Genomic DNA, 27,776 nt, shown 5'->3' with positions numbered 1-27,776 from the left:
TAACATTGTCAACAAAATGTGGAACAATATTTTTTATCTTGTGACTAACTGGCTGACCACTAACATCCCTAAATTATAATAAAGTGCTGCATTTTTCACTTAACAGGTCAATCATTCCCAGGCTCTGAACACAAAAGCAACATGTCCATGGATAGTGGTGCAGGAGATCGGGACAGTGGTGATGGCACATTGCACATGTATGGCAGGGTTTCATTTATTAAATAAATAAATAAATAATAAAGGGTTTCACCATTTATTTCGCCAATCTAACTCCTTTGGGATCGAATAGAATTGTAGTCCAGGGTTTCTCTGACGACTGTTGTCACAGCCAACAGCACAACATATCCCGGGCATATTTTATCAACTTTATCGTGGATCTTCCTTCGTTTTCTCTGGTCGTTTTGGTTGTGGCGCGCAGCTGAGACCGGACACAAAGATGGCGGCGGTAAAACACAGTGACGTCACATGGTACCCATGAATATGTTTGGGGGAATTTTCAGCATCAAGGGAGCTTGTTCTTATCGTGGCCCGAGAAGCTCCTGTAATGTCAAAACCAATCCCTCTGTTTGATCACAGCGTGTCCGCCTTGTGACGTCAGTCGTCACAGTGCTTTATAGTCAGGTCATATTTAAGTCATAAAGGCCTTATGAAAATGGATAAATATGAGCAGACATCATTTGTAAAAGCCCCATTTGTAAAAATGTACATCTGTGATCGTGATCGTTGGGTGGCGCTGTTCACCAGTTTAATAGCCAAACTTGGTTTGAACGCTGCATAAATTAACGTCAGGCTCCGGAGTTGAAATCGTCCATCCATTAGAGAGGGGAAGGGTGAATACGGCAACATAGGACCTCTCCGCCATATAGCAGCGAGGACCAGGCCAAAGACAAATAATCCCAACGGACATGAGGACACCAAGAAACCTACCCACTCATCGACTGCCTGTCTGTGAAAATGAGAAGGTAAAAGTAAGTTATCACCAAGCAGCACAAATGTGTCTAAAATATTGCTCATCTATAGCATTAGGCTTCATTGTAAAGGTACATTTTCTTTTTTAAATTGGCAGTTTATTTTTGGAAGGTAACTCAATCGAAGAGGACCGTTAAATTATGAAACACTGCGCGACGTTACTGTGGGAAACTAACAGTCGATAGAACTTTGTTTGTTCGATTTAACTTTTGCGATTTCCGTTATAGGCCGTTATTTTATGGCAGTTATATCGAAAATAGGATCGGTCAATTCTGTTGCTTCATTTGGAACAATATATATGCTCTAAGATTGAGCATATTCAAAACAGTGAGAAGTTATGTCACCTTTCAATATCTTAAAGGCATATTTATGTTTTTCTTTGTTTTGACCTTTACAGTTCTGCCTGCAAAGATCATTTTGGATGTTAAGGCCTGTAGGCAACCTACGCATTTTAAAGGTTTCTGATGGAAAAACACTTCAAGTAGTCGAACTCCAAAGGAGACTGTACAGTGGTGTTATGGTTCCAGAGACTGTTCATATTCACAGTTACGTTTTTATAGCATTTACTTAATAACACTTACTTTATAAGCACAACATATACTGTATAACAATTTTATGGTTGGGCTGGTACTACTTTCCTGGACAACATCTGTCTCAGATAGCATACACGGTAAGAAATATATTGGACATAGATCTGAGCCAAAAACACACACACACACACACACACACACACACACACAGACACACACACACACACACACACACACACACCTAATAATAATGTTCAAGTCTAATGGCTTCATATGGTTTCTGATTAGTCAGGTGCATTCAGTTTCTTACCAAACCAAACTGAACTGGTTAGGCTTACCAAATTAGGCCTACCAAACCAAACTGAACTGGTTAGGATTACCAAATATTAGGCCTACCAAACCAAACTGAACTGGTTGGAACACAATTAAGAAGAAAGCACTGGTGAGCTCTGTCGCAAAGGGGCTAGTAGGCCATGTAAGACCTCTACATAGAAAAACAAAGAACATTGCCTCTACACACCTGTCCAACAGATCAGAAACACTCATTAGAAGGGAGGTATAATTGTGTCTGTGACTGTCTGCGGAAGACACCACAAACAAAACTACAGAGGCTACACTGCAAGATGCAAACAAGTAGATAACTGCAAAAACAGGACAGCCAGGTGCCCTTAAATACACCCTTGAGCACTTTTCTGTGTTGTTTATTATATCCAGCCTTTTTTCTTATATGTTATCAAGTGTGTCAATAATTCTGGAGCCCACTGTATGTCTATGGTACCGAGGGCAAAATGAGCGCGGGCAGAATGAGGCCAGGATGTCCTTTCTAACTAATTTTTTTTTCATAATTGTTGTCATTGCTATTATGGCACTGTGCATGTGAGCAAGACTACATTATAGTTTGAATACATGCTGGAGCTTTAAACATGCTAGCACAGGCTAGCTAGCTGTCGTTCACTAAATCACACGCAGAAACGTAGCCTTGGCTAATTGGACAATAATAATGCACTTTTCTGTGGCCTGTGAGTCAGTCAGATAACTAGTGCTGGATGTTAATACATGCAAGTTGGAAAAAATGAGTATTTTTACTGAATTGTGTCTTAACTGTCAACATTAGTTTCTTTCTCACTCACCTCTATGATGCTGGTCCCTCTTCCCTGTCGCCATCCGGAACAGGAGGGTGGTAATAAGTGGGGTGGATGCGGTGGAGCAGAATACAGTGGCATTATAGTCTCACCCTCACACAGGCTCATGTTGGCCATCTTATGTGTGCCACAGAGAATCCGGGAGTATGGTGACAGGGAAGAAGGAACTGGCAACATTGAGCGGAGTGAGAAAGGAACTAATGTTGACAGTTAAGACGCAATTCAGTCTCAATACTCATTTTGTCCAACTTACGTGTGTGTATTTATGTCCAGCACTAGTTATCTGACTTACTTGTCTTGTTTGCTCCGGTGTGTTTAGGGCAAAGAGAGCAAGATCTGTGGATGATGTCGACAGTGAAGGAAGAGCAAGTGACATGCTGGTGAAATGCCGGTGAGTGACAAAGGAACAGTTTTTAAAAAGCTAAGGGGGGGGGGGGGGGGGGTCACACAAAGGACATGCATTTTTTCATTTCACCTTGGTCAGTTTTGGCTGTTTGTCTGTTTTGTGCAGATTTGGCTAGAATTTGGAAATAGTAATATATACAGTGACTTCAGAAAGTATTCAGACCCCTTCACCTTTTGTACTTGAAGATTTAATTTTAAATGGATAAAATTGCCATTTTGATGCCATGACCCCTGAGCCTCGAACAGTGCGGCCATTCTCCTCTGACCTCTCTCATTAAGGCATTTTTGCTGCTGCTCAATGGATGTTTTTTTTTTTTTTTTCTTGCGCCATTCACTGCAAACTCTAGGGACTGTTCTGTCTAAAAAACTCAGGAGATCAGCAGTTTCTGAGATACTCAAACCACCCTGTCAGGCTCCATCAATCATTCCACGGTCAGAGTCACTGAGATCATATTTCTTCCACATTCTGACATTTGGCCTGAAAAACTGCTGAACTTCTTGAACACGTCTGCATGCTTTTATGCATTTAGTTGCTGCCATGTGATTGTCTGATTAAATATTTGCATTAACAAGCTGGTGGGCGGCACGGATGGTGCAGTGGGTAGCACTGCTGCCTCACAGCAAGGAGGTCCTGGGTTCGAATCCCCGTCGGCCGGGGCCTCTCTGTGCGGAGTTTGCATGTTCTCCCCGTGTCTGCGTGGGTTTCCTCTGGGTACTCCGGTTTCCTCCCACAGTCCAAAGACATGCAGGTTAGGCTGATTGGAGAGTCTAAATTGCCCATAGGTATGAGTGTGTGAGTGAATGGTGTGTGTGCCCTGCGATGGACTGGCGACCTGTCCAGGGTGTATTCCTGCCTTTCGCCCAATGTATGCTGGGATAGGCTCCAGCCCCCTGCGACCCTGTTCAGGATAAGCGGGTTCAGATAATGGATGGATGGATGGATTAACAAGCTGGTGTACAGGTCTACCTAATAAAGTGATCACTGAGTGTACGTCGGAAACTGCTGTGTCAGCCTGGACCAGGGTAACTTACCTCAGTTTGCTTGGTGTTACTGTGTGACAGAATTTAGTTTGGAATTATTTGACTTTATACATGAAAGTGAAGTCTCTACAGAAGCTAAAGTGGGATCATGTTGTTGTAAAGCTTTTAATGCGATTACAAGCAAATCTTCTTATTGGTGCTACTGTGCTATGGTTCTGCTGTATGGCTTGCTGCTATATCATAACATATCACAACATATGCCCTGAATCAGAGAGAGACAGGAAAATACTTCCTCTGATTACTTGACAGCAGTGCAGTGTCAAAACATTGGTGCTAGCCTTCCAAGCAGTTAAGGGGTCTGCCCCAGCTTACCTCCAAAAAATCATCAGACCCTACACCCCTGCCAGACCTCTCCGTCCGGCCTCCACAGGCCACTTGGCACCTCCCCCTCTCCGAACTTCCACCTCCTGCTCACGACTACAGTCTGTTCTGGCTCCACGGTAGTGGAATGAACTCCCCGTAGAGGTCAGAACAGTAGAATCTCCTGCCATCTTCAAGCGCAAACTGACTGCACCTCTTCAAGCTGCACCTCTCCCTGTTCCTCCCTACCTCCCTGTAAACCTTAATTGTTGTCTTTCTGTGATTTACTCGTGTATTAGGATGTTTAGTTTGGCTAGGTAAGCAGTGTTTGGCTAGGCAAGTGGTTTGTTCATACATTTGTGTGTTGCAGTATTGCAAGAAAAAAGAAAAAAAAAGAAAATAAATCTGATGATCAAGTAGGCCCTGGTCCTTATCTTTGTTGTGCGGGTAGCAGTTGAAATTGAAATTTGGGCTGGTAGTACAGAAATGCATTATAAACTCATTATTTTCATCCTATGAGTGATTTGGAGAACATTCTGGGGTGGTTTCATAGACAAAGATTAGTCCTGGACTAAATTAGGTTCTGTATGGAGAAGCTCCATGTGTTACCAAAAATGCAGGCCTACTTTTGTGATTTTTGAAATATATTTCATATTGAAGTTACTTTTTATCATGTGCCCTTGTGCGTGTGTGTGATTATGTGTGATTGTAATATGTGTGCGTGTGTATGTGTGTGTGTGTGCCCTTGTGCATGTGTGTGTGATTATGTGTGTGTGGGTTTGTGTGTGTGCTTGTGTGTGTGATTATGTGTGATTGTGGTAATGTGTGTGTCTGTGTGTGTGTGCCCTTGTGTGTGTGTGATTATGTGTGATTGTGGTAATATGTGTGTGTGTGTGTGTGTGTGTGTGTGTGTGTGTGATTATGTGTGCATGTGGTTATGTGTATAGATAAAGATCAAGTTTAGTCCTGGACTAAATTAGGTTCTGTATGGCGAATCTCCACATGACACCAAAAATGTAGGCCTATTTTAGTGATAAAAAAAAAGAAGATATTTTATCTGCTGTCTCTGATGTGGTTATTAACGGCTTGCATTTCTGAGGCCTCCTGATTTTGTTCCTGATCCTGCCCTGTGCCAGTGACTTGGGTCGTTCTCTCCTGACTGTGGCCACTGATCGGTCGATGCTCTTTGCTAAGTATAGTCTTAAGTATGGATCACTGGTCAGCGCTGACTGGTATGGCTTTTGATTGAACGCCCTGCTGTGTGAAACCTGCCCTCTTCCCCTAAGCCTGCCAGTGCCTGGCATCACAGAGGCAGGTCATCAGTGACCTGAATCAGCACATCGCTAGTGCCCTGCATAAAGGGGACATGTTGGTATTCAACTTTCAATTCCAGTTCAATTCAATTTATTTGTATAGCGCTTTTCTCGACACAAATTGTCACAAAGCAGCTTTACGTAAATCCCAGGCCTGAGACTTTACATAAATGCCAGCCCCCCCCCAGGGCACCAGTGACAGGGAGAAACCCCCCCCCCCGGCTAACAGGAGGAAACCTTGAGCAGAACGCGGCTCTGCCAATCTGCTTCTGGCATAGTTGAGAATAATCTGTGATGCTCCTTTGAATGGTTTCCTGCGCAGGGAGCAAAGGCGTGTGCTTTCACTCTAACGTTCTCACCGCCCACCATTTAGGCCTGGCGCGGTTTCTGTCAGTCGCTCCACAGCTGACGGCTGATTGGGACAGTGACACAGCTTTAATGGGCTGTAACTGCACAGAGATGTACTTACGCTCAAATTAAGGCCGGCGGTCTGCACTTTAATCTGACGATATTATATACGTCCCCGTGACTGAACTATGCAGGAGCGGCAGCTCTCTAAAATAGTGCCACTGTCCAAATACTTACGCACCTCGCTGTATGCGGTGATCTGTGAACGCAGTTGTGATGGATGAGTGAATGGAGAAGCTGCAGGTGATGAGGACTGGCGGTGTGCCTGTTGCCTACCCGCATTCCCAGTGCTGAATGTGTGTCCTGTGTGTGTGTTCTGATGTCCTGTTTATACCAGGGGTGCACAACTCCGGTCCTGGAGGGCTGGTCTGCGAGCTGGTTTTTCTTCCAACCGATTACCTTCATTTATTTTTTCTGACAGCTCTAGAGATGGTGCTGGCTCACTCCTGTACTTGAGCACAGTAAAACATTTAGGATACACTCTGCAGCTGTAGCTGGTGCACATACAAATGTCTGATCAAGACATTATTCAGCTGATTAAATAATTAAGAGCAGAATCCTGAAGCGGATCGGCCCTTGCTGATACTGGTCCAGCGCGCTGTCGCTAGCCCTTCAGGTGTGATGCTACACAGAGATCCTCTCATTCACTCCAGCACAACAGAAGCAGCTCCGTCATATCTTCTGAAATGTGCTTGCAGCTGCTATGCAACACAGAGACCGGATTTTGCTCCAGTGTAACATAGAAATGTGTGGTTTCAGCTGCATTACAAACTTTTAGCTTTTTCACAGTAGGTTACTTCACAGTGCCTTTGATTTCTCTGGTAATAACCTTCTCTGCAGTCGTCGTGCAGCTTCAATACTGCCAACCCCGACTGGATGCACAGCTGAAATACCGCTCTGTGCTGTAAATGCATGTCTGATTACATGACTGAGTCCCAGGCAGTGTGGAGAACTGTGGGTCACTGGGGGAGGAATGCCCTGCCTGTGATCCAGCAACCTCTGTTCTCTTTCCTGTCTCTAATAATAATTTGTTAGCTGACACTTTTATCCAAAGTCACGTTTTATCATGTGCCCTTGTGCATGTGTGTGTGATTATGTGTGCTTGTGGTTATGTGTGTGTGCATGTGTGTGTGATTATGTGTGCGTGTGGTTATGTGTGTGCATGCGTGTGTGATTATGTGTGCGTCTGGTTATGTGTGTGTGCATGCGTGTGTGATTATGTGTGGGTGTGGTTATGTGTGTGTGCATGCATGTGTGTGTGTGTCTGTTGTGGTCAGAGTCTCAGGGGCCTGAGAATCACAGTGGATAAACATCAGCAGTCAGTGAATGGGATTCAGTATTGTTATTATTACATCATTGTGTCATTATTATTACATCATTGTGTCATTATTATTACACTGCTTCTCTCATCGGCCGGTTTACCATCCGTGCATCATTTCCCTCCCACTCACTTTGTTCTTGGAGCCGTTTAACCGTGCTGCTGCGCTGCCTTCCTCTGATCTTGCCAGGAAGGCCTTCCTCATCATCATCAAGACATCGTACTAATTAGGTGAAGTATTTATAGATGTAAGGCAAACACTGTGAAGCTTCTGCAAGTGCACAAAATAGATTCAGCGTACGCCACCTGCCTTCAGCTGCCCCCAGTCAGTGAAGGAAGTGCTTCAGGGTTTTGTTTTTCCCTGTGATGTGCAGATCTCCCGCAGGTTTCTACATGCACATCGCTCCCGTTTGCACTGCCCAGTTTCATCCGGAACAGCTCCTGTCCTACTTATCGCACTAATTAGGAAACTTCAGCGCAGATTTTCGAATGAATGTTTAAGCAGTTGCTGGATCGTTGCCGTGTTGGCATTAAGGGCTTTGTGTTGGAAAGTTTTGAAAGACTGAAAGCTTTATGATACTGAGATGGGTTTGTATGAATGTATTGGATTGTTCTTACTTCTTGTAGTAAGAACAATCATGCATTATGTGGAATATAAACGTGACCTTTTTTATTTGTTTTGATTTTCATTCAAAGAACTTCTGTTCTGAAGCTCAAGCGGGTCGTTTTTTGCACATATGTGAGGTTACGCGGAAATGCAGAAGACCAGGTTTACTACAGTTCAACTGTGTGTGTGAGGAACAGACTCACAGTATGTGTGAGTGAAGTCTCATGGGAAACAGCCCATGTACACTTGAATGATTATGGCACCAGTGATTTGAGAAGAGATGTAACTAGATTGGTAGGCATGTGTACATAATTTTCCCAGTTAGTATGATCTTATCTTTATCATAGCAGAATCAATTTTTCATCAGTGTAGTCTTGCTGTGTCACAGGACACGTTTGGTTGAATGCCTCTGTGTCAGAAAACCTTCACTGGCAGGAGGGCATATTTCAGCCTTCAGCAGACATCTCACATGCACAGAGACTGGACTGCAAAACATGTCTGTCATAACAAGTGTTTTTAGTCTTCTAATCAGATCTAAGATCTTTTTTTTTTGTCAAGTAGAAAGTATTTCATAAGTTTAAATAGTTACTGTTTGCTTGACAAGTGAAATGTTCTTATTCCATTGGAAAATCAAATGAGTCAAAACTGTCTTACCTCTTTGGCAATTTTCTTGTATTGTTGAGCAAAAAAGTTGGAAGAACATTACATTACATTATTGGCATTTGGCAGACGCTCTTATCCAGAGCGACGTACAACAAAGTGCATACCCATAACCGGGGATAAGTTCGCTGAAAGACCCTAGAGGGAAGTACAATTTCGACTGCTACCTGTACAACAAAGATAAAGGACCAATTTTTTTTTTTTTTTTTGAAGAAACAAACAACAGAGCAAAAGTGACCAAAGTTCACTATCCAAACACTGCTTACCTAGCTAAAAAAATACCGATACACAAAGCAAGTCACAGAGACAACATAGAGAACATAGATAATAAGTCTCAATATAAGTATGAAAATACGTGTTGAGATTGACTTATTATTATTTATTCTTTTGCAGAGTACTTTTCCTTTACGTCTGGAAAAGAGCAGCCTTGCTGTCGGCAGTGGGGAGAGGCGGGGGGGGGCGGGTGCGTTGTGATTTTAAGCCGCTGACTTCAGAGTAAATTGGCGACTCACGCCCCGCTGCAGCGCTGCCCTACATTCTCAGGCCTGCGGCTCGACAGGGATTATCCCACAGACCGCTCTCACTCATCACCGCCATTACCGCTGGCCGCTCCGCTCTTTCCCACCATGAGCCTGATTTTCCTCACTCGGCCGCGGCTTTCCCCAAAGTGCTGTTAGTTTACGCACGCCCGTGTCTTGGATGACAGGAGGGCTGTTTTCTTTGTCTTTCCTGGGTCCTTAACCGCTGTGACGGGACAGAGGTCATTTCGGTGAAGAGCAGGCCTGCTGCTGGTGGGATTCGACTCTTCCACTAGAGAGGCACTGCGGATGGTAGTCCTCCAATGGAGGAGCAGCCATTTTGCATGCTCATTTATTCCAGTGAAACGCGGGGACCTGGCCCAGCCTTGAACAGGCAGGCATGGTTATATTATTGGCTGTTAAAGGAATTTAATACCAGTTAGCTAGGAACAGGAACCTCTAAAATGAACCCAGTTCTGTTCTAATTCTGGCTGTGTCTTACCTCTGATACAGCATGAGTGTCTGTGTGTCTTACCTCTGATATGGTATTAGAGTATGTGTGTCTTATCTCTGATACAGTGTTAGTGTCTGTGTGTCTTACCTGATACAGTGTTAGTGTCTGTGTGTCTTATCTCTGATACAGCATTAGTGTCTGTGTGTCTTACCTGATACAGCATTAGTGTCTGTGTGTCTTACCTCTGATATGGTATTAGAGTATGTGTGTCTTATCTCTGATACAGTGTTAGTGTCTGTGTGTCTTACCTGATACAGCATTAGTGTCTGTGTGTCTTATCTCTGATACAGCATTAGTGTCTGTGTGTCTTACCTGATACAGCATTAGTGTCTGTGTGTCTTATCTCTGATACAGCATTAGTGTCTGTGTGTCTTATCTCTGATACAGCGTTAGTGTCTGTGTGTCTTATCTCTGATACAGCATTAGTGTCTGTGTGTCTTATTTCTGATACAGCATTAGTGTCTGTGTGTCTTACCTGATACAGTGTTAGTGTCTGTGTGTCTTACCTGATACAGCATTAGTGTCTGTGTGTCTTACCTGATACAGTGTTAGTGTCTGTGTGTCTTACCTGATACAGCATTAGTGTCTGTGTGTCTTACCTGATACAGTGTTAGTGTCTGTGTGTCTTACCTGATACAGCGTTAGTGTCTGTGTGTCTTACATCTGATGCAGCATTAGTGTCTGTGTGTCTTACCTCTGATATAACCATGTTGTATTTGGGTGTTATTACTCATGTAAATGTAAATTAAATTGGTATTTCTTGGGAAGCTATGAAAAAAACGCAGCTACAGAAAGAGCCATTTGCAGCCCAGCTCAAACAGCAACCATCAGCTACAATGTAACTGCTGCTCTGCTCTGCTCTGCTCTGGATGTGAGATTTGTCTGTCATATTTAATGGTTTATTCTCGCATTGATAATGTTTGAATTTATGAAATGGCAAAACTGTATGTTTTCAACACCGTCCCCTTGTGGTCTTTATTTCCAGGTCTATTTCAGCAGTTCATTACATTACATTAATGGCATTTGGCAGACGCTCTTATCCAGAGCGACATACAGTTGATTAGACTAAGGAGGAGACAGTCCTCCCCTGGAGCAATGCAGGGTTAAGGGCCTTGCTCAAGGGCCCAACGGCTGTGAGGATCTTATTGTGGCTACACCGGGATAGACCGGGATAGAACCACCGACCTTGTGGGTCCCAGTCATTTACCTTAACCACTACGCTACAGGCCACCCTACAGTACAGTCCTGTTGGGTCAGATCGGGTCAGATTCACCACTCCCGTTTTAGGGGGGTTATGTATGCCAATTATTGGTTTTCCCTTTTCTCTCCATTCGTTCACACCATTATTTGCTAATTCTCTGCAATAACTGTCCAGAGGATATTCCTGCCTTTCGCACAATGCATTCTGGGATATGCTCAAACATTCCTGCAGCTCTAACCAGGAATAAGTTGTTTTGATAATGGATGGGTGGATGGATGCATGGATTATTTACTCGGGTTGACTCTGGTCCTTTGACAAACGATTCACTGCTGAACAGCAGCTAGTACAAGCCCAATTCCCAAAAAGTTGGGATGCTTTGTAAAATGTAAATAAAAACAGAATGCAATGATTTGCAAATCTCATGAACCCATATTTCATTCAGAATAGATCATAGAAAACATATCAAATATTTAAATTGAGAAAATGTACCATTTTAAGGAAAAAATAAAGTAATTTTGATTTTGATGGCAGCGTCTCAAAAAAGTTGGGACGGGGCAATAAAAGGCTGGAAAAGTAAGTAGTACTAAAAAGAAAGAATTTTGCAATTAGGTTAATTGGCAACAGGCCAGTAACATGACTGGGTATAAAAAGAGCACCTTAGAGAGGCAGAGTCTCTCAGAAGTAAAGATGGGCAGAGGATCACCAATCTGTGAAAGACTAATGTCTACTAATTGAGGAAAAATTTCAGAATAATATTCCTCAACATAAAATTGCGAAGACTTTGAAAATCTCATCATCTACAGTACATAATATAATCAAAAGATTAAGAGAATCTGGAGAAATCTCTGTGCGCAAGGGACAAGGCCGAAAACCAATACTGGATGCCCGTGATCTGCATTAAAAACAGGCACGATTCTGTAACAGAAATCACTGCATGGGCTCAGGATCACTTCCGGAAATCATTGTCTGTGAACACAGTTCGCCGTGCCATCCACAAATGTAAGTTAAAGCTCTATCATGCAAAGAAGAAGCCATATGTGAACACGATCCAGAAACGCTGTCGTCTTCCCTGGGCCAAACCTCATTTAAAATGGACTGAGGCAAAGTGGAAGACTGTTCTGTGGTCAAATGAATCAAAATTTGAAATTGTTTTTGGAAACCATGGACGCCGCGTCCTCCGGACTAAAGATGAGAGGGATCATCCAGCTTGTTATCAGCGCTCAGTACAAAAGCCTGCATCTCTGATGGTATGGGGGCGCATTAGTGCCTATGGAATGGGCAGCTTGCACATCAAGGCACCATCAATTCTGAAAGGTATAGAGAGGTTTTAGAGCAACACATGCTCCCATCTAGACAAGGTCTTTTTCAGGTAAGGCCTTGCATATTCCAGCAAGACAATGCTAAACCACATACTGCATCTATTACAACAGCATGGCTTCGGACAAGAAGAGTCTGGGTGCTGAACTGGCCTGCCTGCAGTCCAGACCTTTCACCAATTGAAAACATTTGGCGCATCAATAAACAAAAAATAAGGCAAAGAAGACCAAGGACTGTTGAGCAGCTAGAATCCTATTTCAGACAAGAATGGGACAACATTTCTCTCCCAAAACTCCAGCAACTGGTCTCCTCAGTTCCCAGACGTTTACGGACTGTTGTTAAAAGAAAAGGGGATGCTACACAGTGGTAAACATGGCCCTGTCCCAACTTTTTTGAGACGTGTTGCGGCCATCAAATTCAAAATTACCTTATTTTTTTCTTATAATGGTACAATTTCTCAGTTTAAATATTTGATATGTTTTCTATGTTCTATTCTCAATAAAATATGGGATTTGCAAATCATTGCATTCTGTTTTTATTTACATTTTACAAAGCGTCCCAACTGTTTTGGAATTAGGCTTGTAAATACAGTGATTAAATGTTTACTCATTTTAATCAGAATAAATTCTGTAGTCGTGTTCAACTTGGTGCGTATTTATACGATGGGAATGCCTGCCCTCATGAAGTGCTCCTGTCCTCTGGGTGTAGTTTTCACCTTGGCCACTACGTGTCGCTCTTGTTCCATGACACGTAGTTAGACAAAGCCACAGAATTTGCCCCTCCCTTCAGCTTTTTAAATATATATATATTTACAATCTGTTTTTCATCTTAGTCGTCGAGTCGCAGGAGATTCTGTGCACTTCGCATCGGAAAGAGGAATTGATATTTTAAAATACGTGTAATTAAAAGTTATTCATTCTCGCAATTGATTCATTTTAACCACGATGTGTAGCCTATTTTTCAACAAGGATTATCTTTTGTTCTCGGTCAAGGATTGACAAATTAACGGATTTAATCTTTTTGAAAATTCCAAAGGCACTTTAGTGGGACTGAGGTGCTGGAGTAAATACAAGTGTTTCAGCGACGATGTTTGTTTCAGCCCAAAGATATACGGAGGTTTATTTTATTTACATATTTGTGTCTTGCCTTGGAGAACTGGTTTTGGGGCAGATCCTATACAGTGTATCGGAGGAGGTAAAAACCGGCTCTTCTGTTGGAAATATAGCCAAAGACATTGGGATGGGCGCGAGAGAGTTGGATGCTCGTGGGTTTCGGATTGTTTCAGGGTCGAAGAAGCAGTATTTTGGTGTCAATTTGGACACAGGGCTTCTGTTTGTGAAGGAACGGATTGACCGAGAAGAGCTATGCCCGGACGTGGCCTCCTGTTTTGTCAATTTAGAGGCCGTAGTGAACAACCCTCTGCAGCTGTACCGGGTGAGAATCACTGTGCTCGATATTAATGATAATCCACCCATTTTCCCTGTCCCTTTTATACAGTTAAACATCTCTGAGCTTACAGTGTCTGCTGGAAATCGATTCCCTTTAGAGAGCGCATATGATGCAGATGTAGGCATTAACTCAATAAAAACATACAAATTAAGCCCTAACGAATTTTTCACTTTGGATGTACAAACGCAAAGTGATAAATCAGTATCTGCGGAGCTTGTGTTACAGAAGACTCTGGATCGAGAGAAAACTCCCCTCCTCCATCTAACGGTCGCCGCTGTGGATGGTGGCTCTCCTCCAAGATCAGGGACCTTAGCGATTGACATTCACGTTTTAGACGCTAACGACAACACACCAGTTTTTAACAAATCAGTTTATAAGGTCTCCATACCCGAGAATACATCTGTTGGGACCGTTATAACCCGTCTACAGGCGACCGACCTTGATGAAGGCTTCAATGGTGAGGTGCTTTACTCATTCAGTAGCCGTAGTCCTCAGAACATAATTGATACGTTTGAAATTGACGTGCACACAGGGGACGTTAAAGTGAAAGGAAATGTTGACTTTGAGACGTATGCTGCCTTTGAAATTCGTATCCAAGCCACCGACAGAGGCCCAGTGCCTTTGACTGGACACTGCAAACTACTGGTGGAAGTGCTCGATGTAAACGACAGTCCTCCCGAGGTAACAGTGACATCACTTCTGAGTCCAGTAGACGAGAGCGCTAGTATGGGGACAGTTATCGCGCTGATGACGGTGTCAGACGAGGACGGGGGTAAGAACGGGGTGGTCAACTGTAAACTCGAGGGGGAGAGTCCCTTCAAACTCCAGTCGTCTTTCCAGAACTATTATTCTTTAATCCTGGACGGGACTCTGGACCGAGAGAAAGTTTCGGAATACAACGTCACAGTTATTGCCACGGACGAAGGAAGCCCTCCGTTGTCAAGCAAGCGAGTCATTTTAGTGCAGGTTTCTGACGTCAACGACAATGCCCCGCAGTTTCCAAACCCTGACATGCAAGTCTATTTAAGGGAGAATGACCCTGTTGGTTCTGTCATATACAAAGTTTCTGCTTTTGACCCCGATTTAAAAGAGAACGCGAAAATAACATATTCACTGTCCCCTATAACTGTAGGCGGTGTCCCTATGTCCTCGGTCTTAAATGTGAACTCTTTAACCGGTGAAATATTCAGCCTTCAATCTTTTAACTATGAAGAAATTAAAACGTTCCGGTTTCAAATCCAGGCCACAGACTCTGGTGTTCCTCCACTAAGCAGCAACGTGATTGTGAACGTTTTTATCCTGGATGAGAATGACAACAGTCCTGCGGTTCTCCCACCCTATTCTGGCCAGGGCTCCGTTAATACTGAGAACATTCCCTATTCTGCTGAAGCGGGCTACTTTGTGGCCAAGATCAGGGCTGTAGACGCAGACTCTGGTTACAATGCGCTGCTTTCTTATCACATCACTGAACCCAAGGGAAGCAGCCTCTTCCGAATCGGAAGCAGCAGCGGGGAAATAAGGACTAAGAGGCGAATGAGTGACAATGACTTGAAGACTCATCCATTGGTGATTTTGATTTCTGACCACGGAGAACCTTCCCTCTCAGCGACTATGTCTATTGATGTTGTGGTTGTTGAAAGTGCAGATGAAATACAGACATCCTTCAATCAGTTGCCAAAAAAGGAGGACACATTTTCGGATTTAAATCTGTATTTGCTGATCGCCATTATCTCGATTTCAATTATATTGCTATTCAGTATTATTATTTTAATTGCTGTAAAGTGCTACAGGACTGATGGCGGGTTGAGCAAGTACAGCGCTCCAGTGATCACCACACACCCTGACGGGAGCTGGTCTTACTCCAAATCTACTCAGCAGTATGACGTGTGTTTTAGCTCAGACACACTGAAGAGTGACGTTGTGGTTTTCCCTACGCCGTATCCGCCTGCTGATGCGGAGCTGATCAGCATTAATGGAGCAGATACTTTTAAACGGAACCAAACTCTACCCAACAGCGAGAAGGTAAGAAGTTGGTAGATTTTTGGGTACATTATCGTTGCTTGTAGCATACAGTCATTGCTCTGCGTGTGCAGTTCTGTGCACAGCTGTCCTTGGTCCTGAAGTTCCGTTCCTGTCCACAATCGAGCCGATGATTGTTGAAATAGTTAAACATTATTTCGCCGTCGTTGTCTGTACGTTTCTGGCGAGAATGCAAAATTTGTGGCAAGAAACAAATGAAGAAAGCAAACATGCCTAGAGCAAGAAGACATTTCGAAACATGACTTAATAGATATATTCCAAGTTACTTCTTCTGCATTCATTGTGAAACAGTAATTTCCTTTCAGCAAATGTACAGAAAATAATAAAATAAAATGTAATGGGTTCAATGGTGCCACTGTAGTAAGCGAATTATGTTGTATGTGTCTGTGATGTAGACACAGTTAAGCGTACTGCTTATATGTATTAATGGAGTTTACCCATTCTAATATTGCGCTCACTTTTTGACCCCAGAGTCGTTATCCCGGGGTTATTTTGGACTTTTAACAGATGTAATACTTCATTTAAAATTATACAAGACAGATACATTTATCCCTGTACCTCTTGTCACAGCAGAGGCAAATCCGGGGGTCATCAGTTTAACAGAGTTGCGCCCTAATCATTTTCGTATATTTACTTATATTTACGCTCATATAATAAAATGCTGGTGTTCTGTGGTTGTTGTTGATTCCAGAAAACAAAACAGGAGCTTGGCTTCACGTTGTTCAATCTACCAGAAACAAAAGCCAATGCCGTGGTTATTTTACTGAAATATTTAGTGAGAGCTTGTTTTATTGTTTAGAATTTACAATACGAGTTGTGCGATAAAACAGATGCAATTAATTTTACTTTCTGACAATTTAATATTGGCTAGGTTACACCAATAGTTTGCGCATTCCAGTGGTGCAAGTTCTATGATGCGTCCACATGATGTCTCTGTTAACCCACAAAGTGAAATTATAGGCAGTTTATTGGGCTCCTCCTTGTTTTGGTAACGGGAGGCGATTACACAAGGCTTTGTTATACGAACTCGCTGAACGCAAGTGCTGGGTCGCAGGCTTCAGGATTCTTCGGTTATTTGCAGAGTAAATATATGCATTTAACTCACAGTGGTTTTTGACTAGAAAACGCGTCACTGGATCTATGTTGGTGCCAAGGTTAGCGGAACAATGCATTTTTCAGAGAGGAAGGAATATTTGGTGACGTACCGACTGGTCCTGCTCCTGTTGTGTGGTTGGGAATCGGTTTATGGACAGCTCTCGTATTCGGTTTCAGAGGAGGTAAACCCGGGGACCTTTGTGGGAAACATCGCCAAGGATTTAAATCTGAATGTGCCTGAGCTGGAATCACATGCATTTCAGATTGTCGCCGGTTCCGAAAAGAAATATTTCGAGGTGAATTTAAAGACCGGCATTTTGTATGTGAATGAGAGAATCGACAGAGAGGAGCTTTGTCCAAGCGCAGTCAAATGTGTGGTTAATGTAGAAGCTGTTATTAACAATCCTCTAAGACTTTATCGTGTGGAAGTTAATATTATGGACGTTAATGATAATGCTCCATCTTTTCGAGTAAAACGGCAATATGTCAATATAACTGAAAACACCTCGCCTGGAATGCGATTTCCTTTACTCGGGGCCTATGATGCGGATGTAGGGAAAAATGCTATAAACACGTATAAATTGAGTCCGAATGAACACTTCTCCCTGTATCTGCACAAAGGGGAGAGTGTATCCGCTGCCTTGGTGCTGCAGAAAGCTTTAGACCGAGAGAAACAATCCGAAATTCGGCTCCTTCTGACTGCTGTTGACGGAGGAACGCCGCCGAGGTCTGGCACCATGCAGATTATTGTAAATGTTTTAGACATTAACGACAACCCTCCAGTGTTCAGCAGTTCTTTGTATAAAGTTAGTATCTTTGAAAACACGGCACCAGGGGCATCGATAATAACTCTAAATGCCACAGATTTGGATGCAGGCACAAATGGTGAAATCGTGTACTCCTTTAGTAAGCTTGAACAAGGACATATCTTAGATATTTTCACAATCGATTCACATACTGGAACAGTTACAGTGAACGGAGTGATAGATTTCGAGCAAAATAACGCGTTTGAAATTCACACTCAAGCTAGCGACAGAGCTCAGCCCCCCATGGCCGCTCACTCTAAACTGTTGATTGAAGTGATGGATGTCAATGATAACGCTCCTCAAATAAAAGTGACGTCTCTGTTGAACAAAGTCAAAGAAGACACAAAACTGGGGACTGCGATAGCACTTGTTTCAGTTCTTGATGTAGATGGCGGTAAAAATGGAATCGTGAATTGTTTCATCCCGAATGAATTTCCGTTTAAATTGGAAACGAATTATAAGAACTACTATTCGCTGGTAGTTGACGGGCCGTTGGACAGAGAGACCGCTTCTGAGTATAATGTCACCATCACAGCCACTGATGAGGGGACTCCGCCTCTCTCCAACACCAGCGTCATCACTGTACATATTTCTGATGTAAATGACAACGCGCCTCGCTTTACAGAGCCCGTGAATAACGTGTATGTGAAAGAAAATAGCCCAGTCGGGTCTGTGATTTACACTGTATCCGCCTTTGATCCTGATTTAAACGACAATGCAAAAGTTTCCTATTCTTTATTGGAGACTTTGGCAAAAGGTGCCGCCCCGTCGTCCACTTTCAAAGTGAACTCTATAAGTGGGGAAATCTACAGCTTGCAGTCTTTTAACTACGAGGAGACGAAGTCATTCCAGTTTCAAGTTCAGGCCACAGACTCTGGTGTTCCTCCACTAAGCAGTAGCGTGAATGTGAACGTGTTTATCCTGGATGAGAATGACAACAGTCCTGTGGTTCTCCCACCCTATTCTGACCACGGCTCAGTTAATACGGAGAACATTCCTTATTCTGCTGAAGCGGGCTTCTTTGTGGCCAAGATCAGGGCTGTAGACGCAGACTCTGGTTACAATGCGCTGCTTTCTTACCACATCACTGAACCCAAGGGAAGCAGCCTCTTCCGAATCGGAAGCAGCACCGGGGAAATAAGGACTAAGAGGCGAATGAGTGACAATGACTTGAAGACTCATCCATTGGTGGTTTTGATTTCTGACCACGGAGAACCTTCCCTCTCAGCGACTGTGTCTATTGACGTTGTAGTTGTTGAAAGCACAGATGAAATACAGACATCCTTCAATCAGTTGCCGAAAAAGGAGGACACATTTTCGGATTTAAATCTGTATTTGCTGATCTCCATTATCTCGGTGTCAGTTATATTTTTGCTGAGCCTCATTAGTTTAATAGCTGTAAAATGCCACAGGACTGATGGCGGTTTGAGCAAGTACAGCGCTCCAGTGATCACCACACACCCTGACGGGAGCTGGTCTTACTCCAAATCTACTCAGCAGTATGACGTGTGTTTCAGCTCAGACACACTGAAGAGTGACGTTGTGGTTTTCCCTACGCCATTTCCGCCTGCTGATGCGGAGCTGATCAGTATTAACGGAGCAGACACTTTTAAACGGAACCAAACTCTTCCCAACAGCGAGAAGGTAAGAATCAATTTTCACAAAAAGATGAACTGTAATTGTCTTTTTCCCTTTCATAATACAACCCTTTTCTTAGTTGCTGTGTAGCGTACAGTCATAGCACTGAATGGACTAAGCGATCCACCGACGCGGGCAGTTTTAGGCAGAACTGTCCTTAGTCCTGAAATTATGCTTTCGTCTCTATTCGTTGCGGTGATATCAGTTATTCCAAGTTATATTTACTATGAAACATTCTTCTGCATTCTCTGTTAAACAATTTCGTTTTAACGTTAGCAAATACAAACGTTTAATGGATGTACGTTGTAAATGCTCATCGCGTTAATAAACGCTTCCTTCGTGTAATGGTGTCGGTCACTTTTGGGCCCACATTATATTGCATGTGTCTGATGTAGACGCAACAAGCCGTACTGCGTATAGACGTGAGTGGAACTTACCACTCCTAATATCGCCTTCCATTTTTTATTCCAGAATGCTATTCGCATGGTTATTTTGACCTTTTTACAAATAGAATTACTTAAACTTAGACATTTCTGAAAACGCCTCTTCACGAAAGAATACGACGGTAGGGTTTTACAGATCAAGGTATCATGAGAAAATGCTGTTTTTTTTACACAAAACAAAAGGAATTGTGTTTCACGTTGATCAATCTGCCACAAGAAAAAAAAAAGTAGTCAAATCCGTGGTTATTTCACTGATATATTTGTTGCGAGCTCGTTTTATTTCTTAGAACTTAAGACATAATTTGAGCCACAAAACAAATATATATATATATTTGTTGAGCTTAATATTAGCGTCATGTTCTATAAAAAGGGTGTTAACCAATTCCTGTGGTGCTTGTTCTATGATGTGTCCACATGATGTCTCTGTTGACCCACAAAGTGAAATAGCGTCTACAGGGCATTTGGGCTCCTCCTTGTCTGGTAAAGGGTGGAGATAACGCAAAGCTTTGTTACACGGATTTCCAGTACGCGAGTGCCTGGTCGGATACCTTATGCTTCGGTCGTTATTTGCGGAATGAATTCATGTATTTCATTCGGTGTGGTTTTGTGATGGTTAGTGTCTCATTGGATGTATTGTGGTGCCAAGGTTAGCGGAACAATGCATTTTCCAGAGAGAAAGGAATCTTTGGTGACGTATCGACTGCTCCTGCTCCTGCTCCTGGTGTGTGGTTGGGAATCGGTTTCTGGACAGCTCTCCTATTCCGTTTCAGAGGAGGTAAACCCGGGGACATTTGTGGGAAACATCGCCAAGGATTTAAGTCTGAATGTGCCTGAGCTGGAATCACATGCATTTCAGATTGTCGCCGGTTCCGAAAATAAATATTTCGAGGTGAATTTAAAGACGGGAATTTTGTATGTGAATGAGAGAATCGACAGAGAGGAGCTTTGTCCAAGCGCAGTCAAATGTGTGGTTAATGTAGAAGCTGTTATTAACAATCCTCTAAGACTTTATCGTGTAGAAGTTAATATTATGGACGTTAATGATAATGCTCCCTCTTTTCGAGTAAAACGGCAATATGTCAATATAACTGAAAACACGTTGCCAGGAGTGCGATTTCCTTTACCCGGGGCCTATGATGCGGATGTAGGGAAAAATGCTATAAACACGTATAAGTTGAGTCCGAATGAACACTTCTCTCTGGCGTTGCACAAAGGGGAGAGTGTATCCGCTGGGTTGGTGCTGCAGAAAGCTCTAGACCGAGAGAAACAGCCTGAGATTCAGCTCCTTCTGACTGCTGTAGACGGAGGAAATCCACCGAGATCTGGCACCATGCAAATTATTGTAAATGTGTTAGATGTCAATGACAACCCTCCAGTATTCAGCAGTTCTTTGTATAAAGTTAGTATCTTTGAAAATACGCCACCAGGGACATCGATAATAACTCTAAATGCCACAGATTTAGATGCAGACACAAATGGTGAAATCATGTACTCCTTTAGTAAGCTTGAGCAAGGACATACGTTTGATATTTTCACAATCGATTCCCATACTGGAACAGTTACAGTGAACGGAGTGATAGATTTCGAACAAAATAACGCGTTTGAAATTCACACTGAAGCTAGCGATCGAGCTCAGTCACCTTTGGTCGCTCACTCTAAACTGTTGATTGAAGTGATGGATGTCAACGATAACGCTCCTCAAATAAAAGTGACGTCTCTCTTGAACAGAGTCAAAGAAGACACAAAACTGGGGACTGCGATAGCTCTTGTTTCAGTTCTTGATGTAGATGGCGGTAAAAACGGAATCGTGAATTGTTACATCCCGAATGAATTTCCTTTTAAATTGGAAAGTAATTATAAGAACTACTATTCGCTGGTAGTTGACGGGCCGTTGGACAGAGAGACCGCTTCTGAGTACAATGTCACCATCACAGCTACTGATGAGGGGACTCCGCCTCTCTCCAGCACCAGCGTTATCAGTGTGAGTATTTCAGATGTAAACGACAACGGACCTCGATTTTCGGCGCCCTTGAATAACGTGTATGTGAAGGAAAATAGCCCAGTGGGGTCTGTGATCTACACTGCATCTGCCTTTGATCCTGATTTAAACGAAAATGCAAAAGTTTCCTATTCTTTATTGGAGACTTCGGTAAAAGGTGCCGCTCCGTCGTCCACTTTCAAAGTGAACTCTATAAGTGGGGAAATCTACAGCTTGCAGTCTTTTAACTACGAGGAGACGAAGTCATTCCAGTTTCAAGTTCAGGCTACAGACTCTGGGGTTCCTCCACTTAGTAGCAGCGTTACTGTGAACATTTTTATCCTGGATGAGAATGACAACAGCCCTGTGGTTCTTCCACCTTATTCTGGCCAGGGCTCCGTTAATACTGAGAACATTCCCTATTCTGCTGAAGCGGGCTACTTTGTGGCCAAGATCAGGGCTGTAGACGCAGACTCTGGTTACAATGCGCTGCTTTCTTATCACATCACTGAACCCAAGGGAAGCAGCCTTTTCCGAATCGGAAGCAGCACCGGGGAAATAAGGACTAAGAGGCGAATGAGTGACAATGACTTGAAGACTCATCCATTGGTGGTTTTGATATCTGACCACGGAGAACCTTCCCTCTCAGCGACTGTGTCTATTGACGTTGTAGTTGTTGAAAGCACAGATGAAATACAGACATCCTTTAATCAGTTGCCAAAAAAGGAGGACACATTTTCGGATTTAAATCTGTATTTGCTGATCGCCATTATCTCGATTTCAATTATATTGCTATTCAGTATTATTATTTCAATTGCTGTGAAATGCCACAGGACTGATAGTGGGTTGAGCAAGTACAGCGCTCCAGTGATCACCACACACCCTGACGGGAGCTGGTCTTACTCCAAATCTACTCAGCAGTATGACGTGTGTTTTAGCTCAGACACACTGAAGAGTGACGTTGTGGTTTTCCCTACGCCGTTTCCGCCTGCTGATGCGGAGCTGATCAGCATTAATGGAGCGGATACTTTTAAACGGAACCAAACTCTACCCAACAGCGAGAAGGTAAGAATCAATTTTCACAAGAAGCTGAACTGTAATTGTCTTTTTTCTTTTTATAATTCAACCTTTTACTTTGTGGCTGTGTAGCGTACAGTCATGGCACTAAATGGACTAAGCGATCCACCAACGCGTGCAGTTCAGAACTTGGTCCTGAATTTCTGCTTCCGTCTCTATTCGTTGCGGTGATATCAGTTTTTCCAAGTTATATTTACTATGAAACATTCTTCTGCATTCTCTGTTAAACAATTTCGTTTTAACGTCAGCAAATACAAACGTTTAATGGATGTACCTTTTTACAAATAGAATATACATTTCTGAAAATGCCTCTCCATGAAAGAATAAGATGGTAGGGGTATTACAGATCAAGGTATCTTTAGAAAATGCTGTTGTGTTTGTTGTTGTTTATGACACAAAACAAAACAGGAATTCTGTTTCACGTTGATCAATCTGCCACAAGAAAATAAAAGGAAAAATTAAGAGTCAAATCCGTGGTTATTTAACTGATATATTTGTTGCGAGCTAGTTTTATTTCTTAGAACTTAAGACATAATTTGAGCCACAAAATAAATATATGTATATTAATATATATGTTAACCAATTCCTGTGGTGCTTGTTCTATGATCTGTCCACATGATGTCTCTGTTGACCCACAAAGTGAAATAGCGTCTACAGGGCATTTGGGCTCCTCCTTGTCTGGTATAGGGAGGAGATAACGCAAAGCTTTGTTACACGGATTTCCAGTACGCGAGTGCCTGGTCGGAAACCTTATGCTTCGGCCGTTATTTGCGGAAGAAATTCATGTATTTCCTTCGGTGTGGTTTTGTGATGGTTAGTGTCTCATTGGATGTATTGTGGTGCCAAGGTTAGCGGAACAATGCATTTTCCAGAGAGAAAGGAATCGTTGGTGACGTATCGGCTGCTCTTGCTCCTGTTGTGTGGTTGGGAATCGGTTTCTGGACAGCTCTCCTATTCCGTTTCGGAGGAGGTAAACCCGGGGACATTTGTGGGAAATCTCGCCAAGGATTTAAATCTGAATGTACATGAGCTGGAGTCGCGTACCTTTCAGATTGTCGCTGGTTCCAAGAAGAAATATTTCGAGGTGAATATAAAGACCGGCATTTTGTTTGTGAATGAGAGAATTGACAGAGAGGAGCTTTGCCCGAACGCAGTCAAATGTGTGGTTAATGTAGAAGCTGTTATTAATAATCCTCTAAGACTTTATGGCGTGGAGGTTAATATTGTGGACGTTAATGATAATGCTCCCTCTTTTCGAGTAAAACTACAATATATCAATATAACCGAAAACACATTGCCAGGAGTACGGTATCCTTTACTCGGGGCCTATGATGCCGACGTGGGTAAAAATGCTGTAAACACGTACAAGCTGAGTCCGAATGAGCACTTTTCTCTAGATTTGCACAAAGGGGAGAGTGTATCGGTTGGCTTGGTGCTACAGAAAGCTTTAGATCGAGAGAAACAATCCGTTATTAGGCTCATACTGACAGCTTTGGACGGAGGGAATCCGCCGAGATCTGGAACCATGCAGATTATTGTGAATGTCTTAGACATTAACGATAACACTCCGGTTTTCAGCAGTTCTTTGTATAAAGTTAGTATCTTTGAAAATATACCACCAGAAACATCAATAATAACTCTGACTGCAACGGATCTAGATGCCGGTTCAAACGGCGAAATCGCGTACTCTTTTAGTAAGCTTGAGCAAGGGCGTATATTAGATATATTCACAATCGATCCCAAATCGGGTGTAGTTACAGTGAAGGGAGTAATAGATTTTGAACAAAATAACGCGTTTGAAATTCACGCTGAAGCTAGCGACAGAGCTCAGCCACCTATGGTCGCTCACTCTAAACTGTTGATTGAAGTGATGGATGTCAATGATAACGCTCCTCAAATAACAGTGACATCCCTCTTGAACAGAGTAAAAGAAGACACAAAGATAGGCAGTGCCATAGCTCTTGTTTCAGTCCTTGATGTAGATGGCGGTAAAAACGGAATCGTTAATTGTCACATTTCTAATGAATTCCCATTTAAGCTAGAAACAAATTATAAGAGCTATCACTCTCTGGTAGTTAACGGGCCGCTGGACAGAGAGACCGCTTCTGAGTACAATGTCACCATCACAGCTACTGATGAGGGGACTCCGCCTCTCTCCAGCACCAGCGTCATCACTGTACATGTCTCTGATGTAAATGACAACGCACCTCACTTTCCGGCGCCATTGAATAACGTGTATGTGAAGGAAAATAGTCCCGTGGGGTCTGTGATCTACACTGTATCCGCCTTTGATCCTGATTTAAACGAAAATGCAAAGGTTTCCTATTCTTTATTGGAGACTTCGGCGAAAGGTGCAGCCCCCTCGTCCATCTTTAAATTGAACTCTTTTAGTGGGGAAATATATAGCTTACAGTCTTTCAACTATGAAGAAGTAAAAACGTTCCAGTTTCAAGTTCAGGCAACCGACTCTGGTGTTCCTCCACTCAGCAGCAGCGTGACAGTGAACGTTTTTATCCTGGATGAGAATGATAACAGGCCGGCGGTTCTTCCACCTTATTCTGACCAGGGCTCCGTTAATACTGAGAACATTCCCTATTCTGCTGAAGCGGGCTACTTTGTGGCCAAGATCAGGGCTGTAGACGCAGACTCTGGTTACAATGCGCTGCTTTCTTATCACATCACTGAACCCAAGGGAAGCAGCCTCTTCCGAATCGGAAGCAGCAGCGGGGAAATAAGGACTAAGAGACGAATGAGTGACAATGACTTGAAGACTCACCCGTTGGTGATTTTGATATCTGACCACGGAGAACCTTCCCTCTCAGCGACTGTATCTATTGATGTTGTAGTTGTTGAAAGCACAGATGAAATACAGACATCCTTTAATCAGTTGCCGAAAAAGGAGGACACATTTTCGGATTTAAATCTGTATTTGCTGATCGCTATTATCTCGATTTCAATTATACTGCTATTGAGTATAATTATTTTAATAGCTGTTAAATGCCACAGGACTGATGGCGGGTTGAGCAAGTACAGCGCTCCAGTGATCACCACACACCCTGACGGGAGCTGGTCTTACTCCAAATCTACTCAGCAGTATGACGTGTGTTTTAGCTCAGACACGCTGAAGAGTGACGTTGTGGTTTTCCCTACACCGTTTCCGCCTGCAGACGCGGAGCTCATCAGTATTAATGGGGCGGACACCTTTAAACGAAATCAAACTCTTCCCAACAGCGAGAAGGTAAGAATGAGATTTCTCAACTGTATATAACGCTGATCTTTATGTTTTTTATTTTCCCTTTTGAATCGCAGCTTTCTGTAACTTGCAATGTAATGCAGAGTCTGACTTCAGCCCTCTCAGCGGACTGTCTTGTGTGAAACACTTTGCAGAGCTGTCCTTGGTCCTGGACTTACGCTTCCCTACAGGGTCATTGTTGTGGCTATTTGAATCCCCACAGTGTTGGGACATCTGCTCTTAACTGCATACGCACAGTTAAAATGGACAAATAAACAAATATTGGTGTGTCTTTTTTTGCCACCATGTCAGTCAAGCCAAGGTAATACTTCAAAAAAGCATTGCTCCACCAAGACCTTTTCCGTGTACACTATCTTCCAAACTTTTTGGGGAAGTGACACAGTTGTTGTTCTTTTGTCTCCCTACTAAGGCACATTGGATTTGAAATTATACATTCAATATAATGGCAAAATGCGGCATGTCAGCTTTAATTAGAGACTACATCCGTCCATTTCTAGTGATCCGTTCTGGAATTTCAGTCTGTTTCTTACATTATACCCTCGTTTTAGTGGCGCAAATGCAACTGGATCTATAAACATAATCCTAAATAAAGTCATTATATATTTCACTAGGTTGCATATCCTTTACATTTAGTGCCTGGCTGAAGTCCATGACCCATAGACATCACCAGATGCTGGCCTGTATTCAGCTCCTGTTTCTTTTTGTGGCTCTTTGCCTTCAGTCTTGTCTTCAGCAAGTGAAACATGTGTTCACTCGGATTTCAGGACAGGAGATTGATTTGGCCAGGATGAAACTTCCACTTGTTGGCCCTGAATCTCCTTTTTTTTCTTTAGCAGAATGTTTTAGGTCATTTCCCTGCTGCAAGGTGAAATGCCATCCAAGTAGTTTTGATTTGCATTTTGTTGGATCTGAGCAGATGAGAGGCTTCTGTTCACATAATTATGCTGAATCAACAATTGCATCATCAGTGAAGACATGTGAGCTAGTACCTGTGGCAGCCAAGCCATAACACCCCACCACAATGTTTCACAGATGCTTTGGTCCTTGGGCATTTCATTTTAGCATCCACACTTTGCTCTTGCCATCACAATCAGGTCAATCTTGGTCTCATCTGTCCCCAATACCTGCAGGCTCTTTCAGGAACTTCTTAGCACACTGTAACCTGGCCATTCTGTTTCTGCAGCTAAGTAGAGGTGTGCGGCTTGCAGTGTAGCCTGTGTAGTTATGTTTGTGAAGTCATCTGAGGAGAGTAGTCACTGACACATTGACCACTTCCTCCTGAAGAGTGTTCAACTATTGAAAATAGTTTTTTCTTGATAAAGTGTTCTTCAGTAATCCACTCTAGTGGTTTTCAATGGTCTACCAGGGTGTTTACGGTTTCTGAGTTTACCGGTGTATTCTGAACAGTGTACCAGACAGTTGATTTTGACACTCCCAAAGTTTCAGCTACGTCTAATTCTGTCACTGTCCACAAACATTTATTTACAAGTATCTTATTTATTCTTACTATGAACTAAACGACTTTAATATGCATACGTTGCTAAACATTCATTGTGTTTACGTTTTCTCAAGTAGCATAAACAAATAACAAAAATAGGCAAGTTGCAAGTTGCGTGCCATAGGTTGCTAAAAAATAATGCCACAAATTCAGGAAGAAAATACATATTTTCAATGAGATGCCTTTGTTTACTCAACAATGCTGCTTTAGTAGTCTGATTATTTTGTAATCGGATTAATTTACTGTCTGCACTTAA

At 42.8% G+C, this 27,776-nt stretch overlaps 4 protein-coding genes across 4 annotated transcripts; all 4 read left to right on the top strand.

Annotated features, from left to right (window-relative positions):
• The first annotated feature begins 12,357 nt into the window (after positions 1-12,357).
• LOC133123630 (protocadherin alpha-2-like) lies at positions 12,358-15,729 on the top strand. The gene is made up of 2 exons (XM_061234105.1): positions 12,358-12,382; positions 13,397-15,729. Exons 1-2 carry the CDS (start codon positions 12,358-12,360, stop codon positions 15,727-15,729), a joined length of 2,358 nt encoding a protein of 785 aa, XP_061090089.1.
• A 1,169-nt stretch (positions 15,730-16,898) lies between these two features.
• Positions 16,899-20,161, top strand: LOC133123629 (protocadherin alpha-6-like). Its single transcript, XM_061234103.1, has 2 exons — positions 16,899-19,308; positions 20,154-20,161. The coding sequence occupies exons 1-2, from the start codon at positions 16,899-16,901 to the stop codon at positions 20,159-20,161; spliced, it is 2,418 nt and encodes an 805-aa protein (XP_061090087.1).
• Positions 20,162-20,372: 211 nt separating this feature from the next.
• Positions 20,373-23,417, top strand: LOC133123628 (protocadherin alpha-8-like). The gene is made up of 2 exons (XM_061234102.1): positions 20,373-22,788; positions 23,410-23,417. The coding sequence occupies exons 1-2, from the start codon at positions 20,373-20,375 to the stop codon at positions 23,415-23,417; spliced, it is 2,424 nt and encodes an 807-aa protein (XP_061090086.1).
• A 211-nt stretch (positions 23,418-23,628) lies between these two features.
• Positions 23,629-26,037, top strand: LOC133123627 (protocadherin alpha-8-like). Its single transcript, XM_061234101.1, has one exon. The coding sequence runs from the start codon at positions 23,629-23,631 to the stop codon at positions 26,035-26,037; it is 2,409 nt and encodes an 802-aa protein (XP_061090085.1).
• The last annotated feature ends 1,739 nt before the right edge of the window (positions 26,038-27,776 follow it).

Source organism: Conger conger, chromosome 3 (assembly GCF_963514075.1).
Source record: "Conger conger chromosome 3, fConCon1.1, whole genome shotgun sequence".
Classification (NCBI taxonomy): domain Eukaryota; kingdom Metazoa; phylum Chordata; class Actinopteri; order Anguilliformes; family Congridae; genus Conger; species Conger conger.
The sequence above is the reverse complement of the archived record's forward strand: the minus strand, read 5'-3'. Positions and strand labels throughout refer to the sequence as shown.